The 18,191-nt window shown below is 40.5% G+C and overlaps 1 protein-coding gene and 1 long non-coding RNA gene across 5 annotated transcripts in view; one reads left to right on the top strand and one right to left on the bottom strand.

Annotated features, from left to right (window-relative positions):
• Positions 1-6,068: 6,068 nt before the first annotated feature.
• The window catches only part of Bloc1s5 (biogenesis of lysosomal organelles complex 1 subunit 5), a 123,075-nt gene continuing 110,952 nt past the window's right edge, over positions 6,069-18,191 (bottom strand). The window contains exon 5 of one of the 4 annotated variants that reach the window (XM_074082924.1): positions 6,069-7,053. In XM_074082924.1, the coding sequence (XP_073939025.1) occupies positions 6,796-7,053 (258 nt within the window). In that variant the 3' untranslated portion in view covers positions 6,069-6,795. The remainder of the gene's footprint in view (positions 7,054-18,191) is intronic. The other 3 variants (XM_074082927.1, XM_074082925.1, XM_074082926.1) reach the window with 3 other exon arrangements.
• On the top strand, positions 9,570-16,889 carry LOC141425482 (uncharacterized). Its single transcript, XR_012450490.1, has 4 exons — positions 9,570-9,692; positions 13,860-13,985; positions 15,237-15,355; positions 16,790-16,889. It is a non-coding gene; the product is annotated as an uncharacterized lncRNA (long non-coding RNA).

The following is an 18,191-nucleotide window of genomic DNA, read 5'->3' as shown; positions in this document are numbered from 1 at the left end:
CAGAAACTGAAATGCTACCTTTTGAACCCTTTAGCAGGTGCACCCTGAGTTATTATTGGGCTAAAAATGCTATTTTTAGGTGGAAACTGAAAGTATATTACATCCTGTTGTTCTAACTTTGTCACAACGTTCTAAAAGGTGCCTCTTAAGAAGAAGAGAAACTGTTTTTCTTGATTAGCTTTTGTGATGGTTCAGGTGTGATTACTGAGATGGGGCAAAGCTAGTAGTAGAGTGTTGCCATCAGAAGAAATCTAAAGAAAAAGACCAAAGCAATTTCTTAGCCTATAGTTACCTAGGGAAGTAGAGCTATTTTCAGTGTTTTAAAATGGCTAATGGAAATTTGATATTTACTCACTACCTCCATAAGCTCTAGGAGAACACAGCCTACTAAATAATTAATAAGCACACAAAACATATTATAACATAATAGACTCAGGTGCTTGGGAGATAAAAGCTTTCAAAATCCTTTTGGGATCTATACATGGCAGGGTGTGGGAGATAAAGAGAGTCTCTGTTGAATGAATTGTCACTAGTGGAAGATTTGTGTTGCTTCTCAAAGTCCACAGAAATCAGCCTTCAGCTCTCCACTAGCTCACAGAGTCTGGGGTCTTGCCTGGTCTTCTTATCATCCCACTGTTCTCTCATTTCTCTGTCTGCTGGATGCTGTTATGAGAGCTCTTCTGCCCTCCTCCCACAGAACACCCCCCCCAACCCTTGGCCCCAGGCCAACAGACTGAGGCAGAAGCTCACCCACCATCATCTGGGTTGGAGACAAAAGAGAAGACTTCCTACCAAGAATGAAGGCTGCTGACTAAGCATTCCCACTTGTACTAGCTGGCACTGATGTTCTTGATCATGGACCTGGCACTCCACCGCATGGATTTCTATCCTGGCCCTTAGGAGCCAGCTCTTAACGGCTGCCTATATCCCAGAACACTATTCCATAGTCAGAATCCAGGAAAATGGTTTAACTAATCCAGTGTTTCTCAATTCTGGCTCCATGTTGAAATCACTTGGGTCTTGAAAAAATATGGGTGCCCTGGTTCAACGCCCAGGGCTGAGAGGCACTGGGATTCAAGGATGCACATCCAGGATCTCTGTCCTTGGTGCTTCCGGGGAAAGCTGCCATTGGACCTCAGAGTATAAATCTGGGCAGACCACTGAGAAATGCTGGTTCTATATAAGTTAATAGGCATTTTCCTAATAGAAAGGTTTGGCCCAAACATGTTTGATGGACACTGAATTTACACAGAAACAGAAGAGCTAGCAACAATCCCCAAATTATAGAAAAACACTGCTTAAATGGAGCCACCACTGCCACTATTTCTGGTACAGGACACTGAGCACAACCACCAACACTTCCGCCCTGCCACCACCCTTGCAGACATGGAGTTTGCCTGCCCCCTGCTTCCCCACAAACTAGCTCCCAATGGAAGTCACACTGCCTTAGGACTGAGCATTCTGTGCTCTATTTTAATTTGGGAAGTTAAGTGGGGAAAACCACAAACACAAGGAAGGTGTGCAAAGAAGCTGATTAGCCTAAATGTCAAATGTTTGTACACTGTAGTAAAGAGCACCTAGGAACTGGCCAGACGAAATGAGGATGGGGGAAGAAAGAAAAAGAAATTTGATTATTAAAGGATCTCTCATTTTGTATGTGAATACAACATCCAAACCCCCAAAAGCAACTTATGCAGTGTTTCCCAAGCTTATCTGATTATGAATTTCCTTTTGTTTGCTTTGTCTCTTGTGTCTTTAATGCTCTGTTAGTCAGTGGTAAATGCTAAGAAAGAAACACAAGGCAGTGGAAAGGGGTGTGAAATCTGTCAGGGTTTGGACTTCTGAGCAAAGATGAGAAGGAAGGGAGGAAACAATGCAAGTGAATATTTGGAGGACAGGCTTTCCAGGCCAAGGAATAACAACTGCAAAGGATTTAGAGTAGAATGAATGAAATGGAGGGGCAAGCATTAGGAAAGGCGGTGAGCACAGACTGAGACAGTCTGCAGTGAGAACCTTGGTTTTCATGACCCAGAATGGATGTCACTGGAGGGTTGGAAGCAGAAACATGAAATGAACTGGGTTCCATGTCACTCAGAGCTGCAGTAAAGGAGCTGTCATAATCATGCAGCCAGAAAAGCTGTGAGTCACACAAGGGTAAGGCAGGAGGATGACAAGACGCAATCGGATTTACATCTGTTTTGATATAAATGCCAACAGGACTTGCTGACTGAGCAGATGTGGGCTGAGAGTTGTGAGACAGAGGGGGATAAGGATGACTTGGAAGGGTGTAGCCAGAGCAATGAGGAGGACTGAGTATAGTTATTAATGGAGTTGGGGAAGAGACCTGGAGGGCAGAGACACTCAATGTTGAACTTAGTAAGTGGGAGATATCTTCAGGTACCTGGCACAGGCACTCAGACATTCAAATCCAGGGAAGAGATGGGGCCAGATATAAATTTGGGAAACATTAGCATGTGGGTGGTATTTAAAGCCATGAGACAGGGTGAGATCACTGTGGAGGTATGAGGAAGAGGCTCAAGGGCTGGGCCCTAGAGAATTTCAGATGAAGACTAGCAGATGAAGAGGAACAGGAAAAAGAGACCAGTAGGGAAGAACCTGAAAGCAGGAAGAAAATCTGTTGTCCTAACAACCAAGAATAGAAATGGTTCAAACAGGAAGGAATGGACAGGTGTTTCAAATCTAATGATATACCTTGCTTTTCCCTGGACAATCCCAGTTCACATTTACTGACTTAATTTTTAGATAAAAATTTCAGGGGGCCATTTTTGGGAGGCTAGGTTCTTGCACAAGGTCACAGACCAAACCAACAAGAGTTTAACTGCAATGGCTGAGCTTTGGTTGGTTACTGGAGGCCCTGTAGCCAAATAACTAATTAAGCTGTAATCCACTGACTGGTTAGTTGACTAGGCTGTAGCCAATTAAGTTCTCTGCCTCACTTCTGTCTTCTAATAAATGCTGTCAGATCACATTGTTGCATAGAGTCTTCAGAATCTGCTCTGGTTTTAAGAGATGCCTGATTCATGAATCATTTTTGTTTTGCGTTGCTAAAATCAACTGTCTTAGATTTATTTGGTCTATGGAGGTTTCCCTTTTAACAATTTGATCATTGTTAGCATCCCATTCACTTTCAAATGAGTCCCAGAGAATATAATACATTGACAGGCCACCCTAACGATAGATGAGGTTCGACCACACACCAAACACTTACTTCTGAATTTGGTGATGTGTAGATCACCAGTGACCTTGATCTTAGTAGTTTCAGTGGGGAGGTGGCAACAAAACTCTGCTTAGGTGGCTTCAAGAGCAGAAAGAGGATTTGGAGGCAATGAACATATCTTACACTTTCAAGACTTTGTCTTGTAACGCAAAGGAAAGGAAGGCAATATAGGGTTTTGCTTTCTTAACATGAAAGAAAATCAGCACATTTGAATTTGGGTCATGAGGATGATTCAGGAAAGAAAAGAAACACTGATGCTACAGGAGAAGGAGGGAGAATTTCTGGCGCAATGGCTCTGAGTTGAGTGTATGGCATGTCACCAGGTTAGTAGGAGGTGAGGGTGGCTTTCCACAGAGCATAGACAGTTATCTATGATACGAGTAGGCACAGAGGGTGAACACAGATCCAGACAGGTGGGTAGATGGTGGTGGCAGGGGGAGTGTGCACTGGTTCTCTTCTGATGGCTTCCTTTTTCTCACTGTAATGGGAAGCAGTATTAGGAATTCAAGCTGAAGATGGGGTAACTACTAGAGGCTGGGGGAGGGCAGAGAAAGTCTCAAAAAGAGAGGTATAAAAAATGTGACCAGGCCAGGCCAGTTTAGCATTATTTCCAGGTGGCTTTGAGGGCCCACTTGGAGTCAACGTGGCATATGTGTTCATCCACAGAATAAATGAGAATGGATTTAGCTAGGCTTGTGACTTAGCCAAGAGAGATGACACAGGCAGAGAGACAGCAAAGAGAATGTATGTAGGGAGACATAATCACACTTGACTATGGGTTTAAGTTAGGTGAATTAAATAAAACAATTATCTTAAGAAGCTATAATACTCAGCCACGTATACGTGCAATATAAAAGCTCATTCCCTTTTTGATCTCTTAATGATTTCCAATGGATTATCTGTCAATTACTTTATTGAAAATTTATATTCCATGTATATTATTCGACTTTCTATTGCTACAAACCCCTGAGATTATTTACTTATAGACAAGGTTTATTCTGGTTTACGGTTTTAGAGGTTCCACCTTTGCTTTGTGCTAAAGCAACCTGGTAGCACACATCACAACAGGAACATATGGTGGACCAAAACTGCTCACATGTGCCTGGGAAACAAAAGAGAGGAAAAGGAGGAGGCTGGGATTCTACTATTCCTGTTGAGGGCACACCTCTAATGACTTAAGGATCTCCCAAGAGGCCCCATCTCTCAAAGCTTCCACTACCTCCCAAAAGCATCACAAGAAGGGGACTAAGCCACAGGCAAATCATTGAGGGACACTTAACATGCAAACTATAGCACCATGCCTTCCCCTCTAGTCCTAACACCACTATGAATCTCAGGTTCCTGCCTGCATGCTGCCCTGGTGCCTTGGCTACAACTCCTAATTCCATGTGCTCCCATCCAAATAGTGTGCAATTACTTTGAGATAATAGGGTTATCATGTCACTTCTCTGTCCTCAAACAAAGAATTGCTCTGTTTCCAATGATGTCACATCACAAATCCTCTGCCTGGCTTTCATAGCTCCCTCTACTTTTGCGAACTTCTCTCTCACAGTGTGTAACTCTCTTCCAGACAGGCTGGGTTCCTTATAACCCCTGACAGATGTGTTTATCATCTTTCAGCCTGTGCTTTCTGCTCAATGCTAGCCTCTCTGCTTTTCAAAATTCTACCCACCATGCATACTAGATGGAATAGTGCTTAGTATGAAGACAGAAGACTGCAGTGAACCATGGGGAAAGACATTCAAAGGTATCTACACTCATACACACAACCAGCAAGTTGGAAAGCTGGATTTCAACTTTTTGCAATAATCATGTCTTCATATCACCTTTGCAATTTTCTAACAGAAAAAAATTTAAATTTAACTTCAAAGAACAGTCCCTAGTTCCTATTCAGCAGTAGGTATTTTAAATTTAATTAAGTGTACTGTTTGACATAGCCATAGGTCTGGGATCATGTTCTGAGGCTGGCTCCAGGCAAAAAAGTGATACCTTACCAGAAAATAACTAAAGCAAAAAAGAGCTGGGGATGTGGCTCAAATGGCAGAGTCACTGCCTAGAAAGGGCAAGGCCCTGAGTTCAAAGTGTATTACTACCCTAATTTTTAAAAATAAATAAATTTAGATTGTGGGGCTCTGGTAAAGGTGGAGCAACTTAGGAGAAGGAAAAAGAAAAAGTAACATCCTCTACCCCTGGAGAAAGGGCAGGAAATAGTCTGAGTCCAGGATCATATACAATATAAGTAGAGACCCCTTACATCTGGGGAAGGGACAGGGAACTGTTCCATACAAAACCAACAAAGACAGGCACCTTGGTTGTCACTGGGAAGAGGAACAGGGTCACTGAGAAAGCCTTTCCCTATGACCTAGGAAGACAAGAGTCACCTAAGACGGATGCAGAATGACAGAGAACCTCTCTTCCCTTTCCCCACCACCAAACTAGCAAACACCAAATAACAAACAAGAACCATCCACTTCTGGGGAGGGAGCAAGATCATGGAGATAGGCTCCCCTTTTAGGCAAAGCACTAAGAGAAGACTAAGAATGGAGCAGGTGCATTAGGAAGACACCCCTGGGACACTCGTCCCTTCCCTAAGCATAAGGAGATGCTAATTGACGTCATTAATAAACCGAAGGTCATTACAGCAATAATTAAACTCAAACTCACCTCAACCCCTAAGTAGGATTACTTAGAATAAATGCAGTGTCTTGGGATATTGTATTACTAACAGTAATGGCCTACCTAGCTCAGGAGGCATAAACATTTATAAGTATAAATATTTTTTACCTCAGTGGCAATTATTCTGAACATAATGTCCAACATTCAATTAAAAATTACAACACACACACACACACACACACGTGCGCATGCACCAAGATAAAAAAAAAAAAACAACCAAAGCCAAGAAGCAAAGCAATCAACATAACCAGACTGAGAGAGAACAAGTTATTAGAGCAACCAAAGCATTTTAATAACTATTTAGCTAATTTATAATTTGGGTATTATTTACCATTAAAAGTTTCAAGAACTTTTAAAGAACAATAGGCTCATTCTATTTCTTATCATCTACTCTTCTTCCTTTCTGTTTTAGATTTTGGGTTTTTTTTTGTTTGGTTTTTTTTTGGCACCATTGGGGTTTGAACTTATGGCATTGTGCTTGCTAGGCAGGCACTGTACCAATTGGACCACGGCTCTAGCCCTTTTAGCTTTAGATATATATTTGATTAGGGTCTCACCATTTATACCCAGGCTGGCTTGGACCACAATCTTCCTATTTGCACTTACTGTGTAGCTGAGTTGACAGACAGATGTCACCATATCTAGTTTATTAGTTGATATGGGTTCTTGCAAACTTTCCCTGGGCTGTGATCCTCCCAATCTCTGCCTCCCAAGTAGCTCAGATTACAGGCTTCAGCCACTGTTCCCAGCTTACTTTAGAATTTGGACAGCACTTATTTTTAAGTTATCGTTTTGTGTTACTGCAAAGCAGGTCTATTGTACTGTTGTTACTGACTTGTTTGAGGCTGGTGAGACTGAACACAACACATGTTTTTCCCACACTACCAGCAGCTTCTTGTTGAGGGTGGTAGTCCCTGTTCCATAGCCTTCAGTTTCACCAGTCTGCTCATTGCCACAACCATGATCACCTTTCCACTTTGGGACGCTTCTTTTCCAGAGCTACAGAACCATGCTTCTTCACTAGTTACCGTGGTGTGGGCCTCTGCATGCTGCCCTGGCTCTATATGGGGGATCCAAGTAGTCCACAAACCCAGACAGACTTCACATGGCACTTCCCAGGCGTCGATCCATGGAGGCTGCTATAAAAAAAAAAAAACCACACACTGGATGAGTTATAAGCAATACAAATTTATTTCTCACAGTTCTGGAGTTTTTAAAGTCCAAGATCAGGATGCTAGGTGATTCAGTGTCTGATAAGGACTCACTTCCTGGTTCATAGACTTGCCTTCTTATCTATCTTCACAGGCAGAAGGAGTAGGGCAACTCGCTAGGGCCTCTTTTATAAGGGTACTAATTCTATTCATGAGGGCTCCTCCCTAATGACCTAAGGCCTCACCTCCTAATACCAGCACAGTGGAGATGAGGTTTCAACACTTGCATTTGTGGAGTCACAAACATTCAGCTCATTGCACCAAGTGTCTTTCTAACCCTATTCTGTCTCTGTATCTCATTCCTACAAGTCCAGACTCCATGGGTGCCAGAGCCTTACCCATTTCCTTCCCAGGGGGTTGTGTCATAGTTCTAGAAATGGGTTTATTTCTGCCACTTTGGTGATTTATTTCCTCAGCTTTCTGTGTAAATGATACTTTTCCTAATTTTATATTTCTTAGGTTACTTGTTTAGATTTGGTAGAGAATGAATGTCTTGACATAAATTATGTCCCAAGACTTCTTTTCCAAATGAGAGCACAATCATCTCAGGTGTCATGGTTACAGCAGGGGTTCCCGTTCCTTGGCTTTTAAACAACACAGCTCTTCCAACAGCACATTCTGAACTTGAAAGATAGAACTTTCATCTCTCTTTTCACTGTAGATTAAGTGAACTATAATTAGACATTGCCTGCACAGTGAAAGAGAATCTATTTGTGGATTTGTTTGCTTTTAATTAGGAAGTTCAAGCAAAAGCTAATACCCTCACAATTCAGTGAAAGACTCCTTAGCCCCTATAGTGTTTTAATTTTATAAACAACTGATTTAAAATGTTATATCATCTATTCTATTAATTAAGAGAAAATTATCATTGTCTCTGAAAAATAAAACTTTCCAGTGCTATACATTCAAATGACTAAGGAAGCACCAATTTATTAATCTTAACTTCCAAAGAATAATTCCTCACTCAATGTATCTATTTCACTTAGTGAACATATCCAAACTTGCTTTACTTGAATCAAGATTTTGGCACCTAAGGCAATGAAACTAATTTTAAAGTTTTTTTTTTAATCAACAGAGCCTATTATGAAAAACTTTGAGAAATGTTACATTAAAAAAACTTATGTAAATACATTTTCTCTTCTGTCTTTAAATTATAATTATATCTTCATGGAAATAAAAATCTCCTTCTAAAGAATTTGAGTCTACATTTAATCTACTCTGGGTATGCCATTATCTTCCTTACCTTACCAAATTTAAGGTCTTAGATCTCAAGACTTTCAGAGAACTATGTACTCATGTACCTTTTGAGCAATATTATAGGTCTTGAATGTCTAAAATTTAGTCAGTTGTGCCTTTTTGCTCAGTGTTTAACTAAACACGGAAGAATCTATAGCTCTATACACATAGGTTGGATATAATATAAAATATACCAAATGCATTTAATGGTGGGTGAACTTCAGTGAGGTAACTAAAACTTTTCTGCTCAATTAAAAGTCCCTATGTTTTTCATAAACATAATGGTGTGATTTCTGTTGGTCAAGCCAAACCCTGACACCCACTGTGGCATCCTCCCTTTAGTACTGTGGCATCCTGAGGGGTGCTGGGTTGTTAGAGGCAGCCAGACAGCTGCCTCTAACTGGAGCTGAAGTCTGCAGAGGTATCACTCACATCTGTGTCACCGAGTCTTTGGGAGTCTGGAATTTCTGAGTTACAAGGCTGTCTTTGCCAAGACTTGCTGGCAGAGGTTTTTGTCTGCAAAACTGACACAATAATGAGGACCTCATATGGATTTTAAGAAATGCCCTACATCTTGGAAACTTCTGTGGCAAAAGGAAAGGAAGAAATCCACTCTTCTTCTAGAAGGAGAAATGTTTCTATAGCAGTTCAAAATTTTTAAATGCAAAGGCTAGTGACAGAATTTTATAGTAGGAAGCCAAGCCTGTACAACGTACTCAAACTACTTTTGTTAAAAACATGGACTCCTTATTCAGGCCCATGAATTAACTAAAAGCAGAAGAACATGGCATCTATCCTCCATTTTGTATCTGTTTTTGCTTTGACCCTTTCTCTCTGCATTACAATCACCTTGAAATCAAGAAAGGACAGGAATGACAAGGAACCAAAACTACCCCCAACAGTAGACCCTCCTCAGGATGGATCACCCTCCAGATAACAACTCCAGAACCTCTCCCAAAATACAGACTTAGATAATGACCAACCAGCCACACCTGTGACTGGGATTGTTTACCTATATAAACCTTTTGTCCCCTACCTCCAGTTCTTTGTCTCTTTAAACTTACAACTCATGTCTATACCCTGAAGATGAGCTGAGTACTTACTCTGCCTACACCATGCCTCTTTATTTGGTATTTAGGGGTGAGTGGCCAGATCTGGTACATGGAATCTCAGGAATTTGGGCCTTGGCTCCAAAACTCTAGTTTCAGCTTTGGCAAGACAGCCAGGAGAAAGTGTGTCCTTTAGGCACTGGCCATTAGCAGCTATAATCATTTAGTGATGATAAAGAGAAACAAACATCTGGATTGTAGGGACCCTGAAGTCTGACCTTGGTGAGTTCTTCTCCGTTAGTGCACCTTGGGCCTTTACCTTCCTTTTCCTTGTTGTCCTGAGGCTCTTCTGGGCCATATGGGGTTCTTCTAAACCATTTGGGATTTTTGCCATTTGTCTGACAAGGAATTTTGGATCCCATGTTCAGAGGTTTCCCTAAGCATTTGGGAGCATTTGAGAATTTTGTGCTGGCAGGGAAGGAATGCAAGGTAACAGAGAACCCAGGCTGTTTGTGTTGAAGATCTCTGTTGTGCACTCTAAATTAATGTAATTGTTTTTGTGTGTCATTGTGTTTTGTGTCTGTCCATTAGTCTATGCCAATGATGATTGGCTTATTAGGGGCTAACATTCTGACAGCCGTGCAGCTGTGGCAATAGTCTTATTGGAGACTGAGATTGACTCAAAACACTTTTCTAGGGTTGACTCTTGCTTCAGCTATCAAGCCTCCCAAAATGAGTCCTAAAAAAACAGAATGAGGCACATCTCAATTTGCTCCTGAAATTCCTAGAAATTACTGACCAATGAACTTGTGGCCACTTAAAAGCTTGCATGATCTTGAATATATGTGTACTTAAATTGACATTTATGGTATGCCTAATTTAAAACTTTTTTGCATATGCATGTATGTGAACATCTTTAGGATGATTCTTATTGAAGAGTTAAGGAAAAAGAGCTATTGATTCTGTTCTCTTCTCTTCCCCATCTCTTTTGCTGCTACTTTTAAGAAAACCAGTTTGATTTTTTTTCAAATTGCTTATGTCAACCAGGTCTAACTAAAATGGAAGCAATCAAAAATTATCCTCTGCATTAGGAGAGAAGAAAAAGAATTCTGTGGACCGTAACCTTAATCTGTTTCATTCTGTCATAAGTGTAATTTGCATTCAACTCTCTTGTATAGTTGGATCTATTAACAAATATACTTTTGGAAACTGCTTATTGTATAGAGAAACAGTTTAATACTGTTCTTCTTCCTGAGTCTGTATTAAAATATAAGCCTAATAGAGTATTTTATTTTATTGGGAAAAGAAACAATTTTGTCTAAATTCAAAATTTTGTAAAAGTTAACTCAAGACACAAATTAGAAAGGTCTTAAAGCTTACCAAAAGTTTAAGTGTGTAAGTTGGCTGCAATTTAAAAGTTACAAAAAGAATTTTCTAAAGTCAAAATTTAGTGTACTGATGCAAAACGAAAACTAAATTCTCTATGTGTACAGTAACAATATAATATTGTTGTGCTTTTAGTAACAACTGTAAAAAACTGACTTAAAGGAAAGATTTTATCAAAATAATAGGTTGTATTTTCTGTCCATCTTGTCAACTTAGATGTCCATCTTGTCAACTTTGACTACTTAGGAAACTAAACTTTAACAATCAGAATTCTTATAAAAGTCTCTTAAGTGATCACCTTATATCTGTGTGGTGAAACAACTATTATTTTAAGTAATTCTAATACAACTAGTGCCTTATATGTTTGTGACTAAAAGTATACAGAACCGTATGTCTAGATGTTATCTAAATATTGTACAAACATATGCAGAGTTAAAAGTGTGTCAATTTATTACATGTAAAATGGCCAGCTAATGCTCTTTTTTATGCATTGCATCTGAACCTTCATTAATGGTCAATTTAACTTTTCATAGTTCTCCTATTTATAACAAGTAACATTCAGGGGAAAAAACCATGCCATTTGGGCAATTTAAAATCTGGCCTAGAATTATTTGTTTTCTCCAAACAAGTGTTACAGTGATGTTCTTGTGCATTAGGAAATAAAGCTATTTTGGAGCATTGGCACTGCCCCCCTAACTTATAAGAGATTTAAAATTTTGACTTTTATCAGTGCTGTGCACCTATTATCTTGTCTAGCCAAAATTCTAAATTTTACTCCAAGGGGAAAAAAAAGCTGAATTAATACATACATTTGACATCTATGCAGCTATAATGCTAATTGTTATAGCATTTTAATGTATTTATTTTCCCCAAATATATAAACCTTCATAAACACAAAGCTTAGGAAGAAACTTTACCAGTAGGTGTTCTCCAAATTAAAATTTTTAGTGATGCTAGTCTTTTGCAGGCTTGTGTCCATGTGTTCCTAATTGTAACAAGGAGCACTTAGTGTTGCTGTTGTAATGCTCTCAGCCCTATTTTCCTAAAATGCTGTATGCAATGGAAATGACTAGATGTTCTGACAATTGCTAAAGTGCTCTTCAGTATTTTAACCATGGCTATTCTAAGCCTTGTCATCCCCAGTCTGGGTCCTTCTCTAGAGCATCTTTAATCAAACAAGTAGAAATGACTCTAACAAGTACTTATTTGTCAGTCTTTTAAATATTTGCTTTTGTTGGCTACTTCTGTATTTTCCTTGTGAAATTTTTAACTGCTGTCTGTTGGCATTGTGCAGCTGCATTAAGATCCTAGCACATCATCAACAGGACAGACAGAATCAGAATTAAAAATGGTAATCCAAACCTAAGAGCCTCTAAAACCTCTTTTGTTGCTTATAATTTGGCCAAACGGGTCTTACTGGCACTGACTTCCATCTGACCTGTCACTTTCCCTCTAACAAGGGACTTTTGCCAGAATGATTTATTAGCAAAATCTTCAGAGGAGACCGTTCAGAGACAGTTTGGAGACAAGAAAGGGAAGCTGTCACAATCTAGAGTTACCTGTGCCACTCCTTGCAAAACTTACCAAAGCCCTTTAAAGAAGTGTTCTTACACATGGCTATTGGATAGTCAGGCCCTTACAGGCACATCTGACAGAAGACAAACTCAAATTTTTACTAAGGCCTTCTATTTAAGTAGAGAAAAAAATGACTTTTTCTGCTGACTCCAAATGTATCTTTTAGTAGTCTATGGCCTATTTTAAAATGGGTTCCCCTATATAGTCTATTTAACTGGATGCCTTCTGACTTTTATTACCTCTGTATTCTGCTTTATAATAATGTTAATAGTTTTAGACTTAAACAAGTAGTTTTGATTTTGATTTACCTGTCAGCTGTCTGTCCCTATCTCCTATACTAATTTACCACTGGCCAAGAAACCCTAATCCCCTCAGGATTGGGGAATGTTCAAATATAAGCGGGGACTTGAAAGAGGTACTCAAACTACTTTTTGCTGAAAAGCATGGACTCCTTACTCAGGTCCATGAATTAACTAAAAGCAGGAGAAAATCATGACATCTGTCTCCCATTTCCTATCTGTCTTCACTCTGACCCATTCTCTCTGCATTGCAACCACCTTGGAATCAAGGAAGGACAGGAATGACAAGGAACCAAAACTACTCCCAATAGGATGGACTACTCTCCAGAAAACAAGTCCAGAACCTCTCCCAGAAGGAAGATTGTGATAATGACCAACCAGAACACACCTGTGACTGGGACTGCTTATGCATACCTTTGTCGCCCATCCCCAGTTCTTTGTCTTTTTAAATCTACAGCTCATGTCTGTACCCTGAAGATGGCTGAAGATGGGCTGAGTGCTTCCTCTGCCTCTTCCCACTGCATGTCCTGATCCATGTAATGAATCTCGTTTTTCTGCCTTCACTATGCCTCTTTATTTTGCATTTTGAGGTGAATTGCTGGACCTGGCATATGGAATCTCAGGAGTTTGGGCCTTGTGCCCAAAACTCCTGTTCAAACCCACATTGAACTGTCCCTGAGTTTTTTCTTCTCTTTTTTTGGAGTGCTGGGGATTGCACTCAGGGTCTTGTGCTTGCTAGGCACGTGGGCCATGCCCCAGACCTTCTGCTTTTTAGTTTGTTTTTCAAACAGGGTCTCCTGATTTTTCCTGGGCCTGACAGAGATCCTTGTGCTTCCACCTCCCAAGAAGCTGGCACTATAGACGTGCACCACCATGATCAGCCTCATTCCTGAGATTCTTGAATGGCTCTTCTCAGTCACACCACTGCAGTTCTGCCCAGCCAGGCCAAGTAGGCCTGAGGTTAGCTGAGAGACATGGACTCTTGAGGGTTCTATCTGTATTATACTCCCCTCTGTATTATATCTATATTATATCTGTATTATACTCCCCTCCCCAAACTCATCTGCTGAAGTCCTAACGTTAGGATCTCCAAATATGACTGTGTTTGAAGTTATAAATGTCATGAAGTTAAAGTAAGGCCATTAGGGTTGGCACTAATCTGATCTAACTACTGTTCTTTTTCGAAAAGGACATTAGGACACAGACATACAAAGAGAGAAGACCATGTGAAGACACAGGGGCCAGAAAACAATCTTCAAGCCAAGAAGAGAGGCCTCAGGAAAACCAAGCTTGGTTAGGCTTCAGTCTCTACATGGTGAGAAAAATAAAGCTCTGTTGTATAGACCTTCCCTGCCCAAGTTTGCGATACAGCCTTAGCAAATTAAAATGTTATGCATGTCTTCTGTCACTTGGTGATACTGAGCTTCAGAATATTGTTCCATTGTGGAAGGAGAAATGGGCTCCAAGAATGAGTGAGGGCTGACCAGGTAGCTTCTGCCCACTGATACCCAGATCACTGAATGAGGTGACTTTTGTCTGCTATCAGAACTTCCTTATTTCCCTCTCTGCACTTTTTTTTTTTAATATAACAGAAGACAGTGAGACAGATGAAGAAGTAAGAAAGCAAAGTTGTAAAGAAAGCTCTAGCCCCTGTCCCAGCTGTCTGTGGAGGGGAACACCTGGAAACCCCCAGTGCTCAGAACCCTGTATCTATGACTTTACAGGTAAATGTCCTGGGGTTTCCAGGGACACATTTTGTACAGAAATTACAGGTGAAGTAATTTCTAATAACCACAAAGTAGGCATTTTCTGTTAGACAGTTTTTGGCATTTGTAGAATAAAGGAAGTGAGTTTTCCATTGGTGCACACCTCAACTCACATAATGTCATTTCTAATTCTTTCCCATCCATCCATGTAACATCTCTACAGAAACTTATTTCCAACACCAGAAACCTTTCTCATTTTGTCATTGATACTGTTACCTGAAAAAGTATCTTGGTTCTTGCATCCAGCAAGAGATGAATTCAAGCAAGATACAAAAATATAGTAAAATAGCAAAGTTTATTAGGAAAGGAATTTAGTTTAACAGCATAAAAGTGGGATAAAATGGGGGAAAAAAGGGAGAAACATTTCCTGTCCCCCATGCAGGAAATGGGGGTAAAGACTCTAAATGGTAGGCGCCATCTCTGTCTTAAACTTTCAGCAAGCTGGGGGAGTACCTATGGTTGAAGATAATGGATCTCGGTGGCTGAGATGGCTGCTAATACAGAGAGGTGTCATCCAGGCCCACCCAAATCACAGGGACCTTAATGTGTACTTTAGATCTTTCATTTGCTAGACATGATATTCTCCACCCATCCAAGGAGCCTAGGAGCTTGTTAACATCTCAAAGAATGGGGACACAGACAGCCTTAGAATGTAGATAGCCCTGCTCTTGTAACTTAACATCTAAAAGGAGATGGGAGGTGATGGGCTGGATATTGTGGTTTTTTTAGGTTTTACTTCCTTGTTCCGATGTTTGAGTCTGGCCATTTAAATATTTATTAAAATATCATGATTTTCCTAGTTCCTCATCTATCTACCCTGCCTCATCTATCACTCATGGCTGACGATCTAATCTTTGTGCATTTGTGATATTTAATTGTTGGAAAGCTTCCACAGATTTGGGATCACCAGTTATAAAAGGTACTCAACTTTTCAGATCTTGATAGCAGTTATATAAATGTTGTCTGCAGACTATGACATAGCACTTGATGCTCTCTTGGCTATTACCTGATGATATGTGTGTTCCCAGTCCCAGTGCGATCTTGTGGACTTATAGGGGTTACAATGGATGGGAGATTTCTCCAGGGCTCCTCTAACTGCACTTACAGTGGGAGTCCTCACAGATGTAGGACTCATGACAAGAGCCCAGGCCTGATTTTTCAGTGCCTCCAGAGCGCCTGAACTTTCTCCTGACATTTCTTACATTACATTTTTGATATTACTCTTAAAAAGGCAAGCCAATTAGTATGTGCCTGGAGGATTTACCAAGTTCACAGGAAAATATGCTTTGTTTTCACAGCTGTGCTCACATGCTTAAGTGATGCCATTTCTAGGGAGATAGCCTGATGTAATGTTGGTGGCAGCACAATTGTCATCCTGCTAAAGAATATTGTGATCTCAATGGAAAAGAAAAGCGACACTTTCATCTGTAAGCGTAGGTCCCATTTACAGCAATCATCTCAACCTTTGAGAAGGGCTGGGAGTGGAAATTACTACAAGCTGTTGAGCACAGATGACATCATTCTGCCACCCACAAATATTACGGGTTTGACAGCCCAGAAGATGGCATACACTAGAAGGAACACAGTTCCAACTAAGTTGACAAGTTTTGGGTGTTTGAAAGGAAATATTTTCATAAAAAGTTATTCTCTTCCCCATTTTCTCTTTTGATTTGGCAACCACCACTACAATAAAATTATGACAATCACAACAAGCTATAAGCTTCCTGTGGAGCAATGTGAGCAGCTCCCTCTGTGAGGAATTACGTGAGTTTTAGGGCACTTTCCTATTAGAGCTTTCACAACGTGGGGCTCTGGAGGCTGAGATTTAAAGTGTATGTGGCTCCTATGCAATTTCCCTGCTATAGTGCTAATCCCCAGAGCTTTCCAGTGATGCTGCTTGAGTCTGTACACACCACATGCATACCGAAGGTACCATGGGTCATGAAGAGTACTTCCTGCCTGCTCGTTTTGCAGCTGCCCTTGTGTGCTCGGTGGGATGCTGGTCTTATTGTCCAATGCTCAAGTTCTCTTCCATTAAAATTCACACACCTTTTTACATGACCCGGAGCTGCTTCTACCTGCAGCTCTAGCCACTGCTTGAGACTTGGTGTGGTTTGAATGCGTCCCCTGAACTTCTTGTGTTGAAAACTTCACCCCCAATGCAACTGTGTTGGGAAATGAGCCCTAATAAGAGGCGATTAGGTCATAAGTCCTCTGCCCTCGTGAATGGATTGATGTCATTATCATGGGAGTGGGTTACTCTTCACAAGAGTGGGCTTGCTGTAAAAATGAGTTCTGACCTGGCTTACTGAATCTTGCATGTGCTCTCTTACCCTTCCCTTTTCTGCCACAGGATGACACAACAGGAAGGCTCTTACCACATGTCTGCACAATGCTCTTGGACGTGTCAGCCTCCAGAATCATGTGCCAAATAAACTTTTTATTATAAATTACCCAGTTTCGGGTGTTATGTTTACAGCAGCCAACCACAGACTAAGTAAAATGCTGGCATTGTGGATATGATAATATACCTGTACTATGGGACTGTATTTATCAGAAATCATAAAAGAGGAAATAAGAGGAAAAGGGACAATTACAGAAGCAACAAATGGCATTGAAGCCATAGGAACCCTCGACACAAATGAGGCTTGGCAAGAAAAAAAATCCATGTGCACTCTCCATTATCCTAGCCTAAGCAGGACATAATTACATTTTAAATTGTTAATTTCTTTCTTCACTATCCACTATTTTCTTGGTGGCTTTATAGCCAAAATGTTTCAATACTAACCACTAAAAAGTGGGGCTTTACCATTACCCTTTGAGGGGTGACACATTTCTGAACCCCTGACCTAGACAATTCTTCTGCCACAGCACCATCTCTGGTGAGGAAGACTGTTGATACTGTTCACCACAGAAGTGACTGGGTTGTCATTCCTTCAAAGTTCACATTTTTAGTGTGACTCATGGGGAACCTTTTGGAATGCTGATTCCACAGGGTCCCTTAGGTCTCACAGACAGGGTGTCAGCTACACAATGAATTGCTTAGAAAGAAAAAGAAATTACAATATTAGGCTTTTTAAACAGTGTTCTCTCCTCCCCCCTCAGCTTACTGTCTGATTATAGTACTGTTATGGCATTGAGCTCAATTTAATTTATATTAAAGTTACTGGAAGTATAGTCCCAGTACAATGGAAATCCCTTGGGGGGGGCAGCAAGCATGGTTTGTCATTCTTTAGATTCCTCTACAAAATACCTATCCAGTGCATATTTGGTGTACTAAATTATGCACTCTAAAAAGTTACCAGATCTACAGTGCTTAGAGTTACCTTGACTAAATCTCTAGAAAGAGCCCCCTGAGTATTTATTTTATTCATGAATTTAATATGCATTTCAGATGTGTTATGGTTTGAATATGAAATGTCTCCCATAGGCTCATGAGTTGAGTGCTCTGTCCCCAGTTGGTGTTTTTTTTTTTTTTTTTTGAGATTCTACAAACTTTAGGAGGTAAGGCCAAGTTGGAGAAAGCAGGTCACTGGATACATGCTTTTTGAAAGTTATACCTGGCTCCTAGTCCCTGTCTTGCTCACTGATTTCTGTCCACCATGAAGTAACAGCCTTTTCCTCCACACACTCCCACTGCCGTGATATTTTGCCTCACCAAGGCCCAGAAACATGGAGCCAAGTGACCATGAACTGAACCCTCTGAAATCTTAAGCAAAAATAAATAATCCCCCACTTTGAGTTGTTTGCTTAGG

This window comes from Castor canadensis, chromosome 8 (genome assembly GCF_047511655.1).
Source record: "Castor canadensis chromosome 8, mCasCan1.hap1v2, whole genome shotgun sequence".
Lineage (NCBI taxonomy): Eukaryota > Metazoa > Chordata > Mammalia > Rodentia > Castoridae > Castor > Castor canadensis.
Note: the sequence above shows the minus strand (reverse complement) of the source record. Positions and strands in the feature narration are given on the sequence as shown.